Source organism: Buceros rhinoceros, unplaced genomic scaffold, assembly GCF_000710305.1.
Source record: "Buceros rhinoceros silvestris isolate BGI_N320 unplaced genomic scaffold, ASM71030v1 scaffold8014, whole genome shotgun sequence".
Lineage (NCBI taxonomy): Eukaryota > Metazoa > Chordata > Aves > Bucerotiformes > Bucerotidae > Buceros > Buceros rhinoceros.
Genome location: NW_010407649.1, coordinates 127,303 through 128,486, shown reverse-complemented (window position 1 = coordinate 128,486; position 1,184 = coordinate 127,303). Strand labels below are relative to the sequence as shown.

The 1,184-nt window shown below is 56.1% G+C and overlaps 1 protein-coding gene across 1 annotated transcript in view; it reads right to left on the bottom strand.

Annotated features, from left to right (window-relative positions):
* ULK4 (unc-51 like kinase 4) overlaps positions 1-1,184 on the bottom strand; it is a 127,889-nt gene that overhangs the window by 1,236 nt on the left and 125,469 nt on the right. Inside the window, exon 35 of the mRNA XM_010134555.1 lies at positions 347-435. Coding sequence (XP_010132857.1) covers positions 347-435 — 89 coding nt within the window. The remainder of the gene's footprint in view (positions 1-346; positions 436-1,184) is intronic.

The window sequence follows — 1,184 nt, the reverse complement described above, 5'->3', positions numbered from 1 at the left end:
TCGGCTTGCGAGGGCACCCAGCGCCGTGACATCAGACCCGGGCAAAACCGCCACAGCGTGCGTCTAGCCCACTCCACCGCTGACCAGCGTCCGGTACAGACCGGGTGCTTGGAATAAAACACTAAATAAAAACCCCAGCAAAGTTCCCGCAGCTGGGGAGCCCAGGACAGCGCCAGCAGCTCCAGGTGAGGAGTCTGGAGGGGAGCAGTGCGGGGAGGGGGCCAGGGACAGAGACCCGAGAGGCGGCTGCTGCACCACGCGGTTACAGGAGACGACCCGGCGCAGACAGAAGGAGGAGGTGAGCGCTCCCGGCCCTGGAAATCCCTGGAAGCCTGAGGGAACTCACCTGGCAGTTCGGGCCAGGCTCTCCAGGGTCTGGATAAGAGCATCGCCTTCATTCTTGAGACTCTGCGAGTGCTTCTCGTTTGAAGTTACCTGGAACAGAAAGAAAGAAAGAGCCTTAGTTGTTATCAAAGGCTTAGCGAGGAATTCCTCTCGGCCGTTTTTTGCGGGCTGGTGGAGAGGGAAACAAGTCACAGCATTGATTAAGACGGTAAATGGAATGTGACATTAAAGAGACCCAAGAGAAAGCCCCTTCTACTGAATTTTAGTCACAGACCATCTGAAGGGTGTCGCCTCTGTTAACGAGTCGCTCCTGCCCGTGTCACTGGCTGCGTGTGAATCCATCCGCACCGCAGCCCTGACCACCCCTCGCGCCGAGGCACACACAAGCCCCATTTAGTCAGAATTCCAGGGAGATCTGGGGGAGGGAATTTTCATTTATTGCTTCTCCAGCCTTAAGCAGTGTTCCCCGACCAGCAGAGGAGGTGAACGGGCGGGCCGCAGGGACAGGACAGGAAGACGCAGAGCACTGTGGCACCAAGAGACGCTGAACTCCTGGCAGCTCGCTGAAGCAGCCCTTGTAACTCAAAAAACGGCTGGGAAAAAATAAAAAGAAAATAATAAAAAAAAAAGGTTTGTGTGTCAGTTCCTGCTCGGAAAGGTAAATAAATCTTGGCCACAGAGAAAGGAAAAGAGGAGCAGAGCAGCTGATGACTGTGATGCCAGAGGATTTAATGCCTGGAAAGGCCAAGTTTAACCCCCGAGCCTGGCGAGGACTCTGAGGTGTCAGTGCGCCGCGGCTGGCCCTGCTCGCCCCCCATCGAGCGTCACAGCTCCCTCTC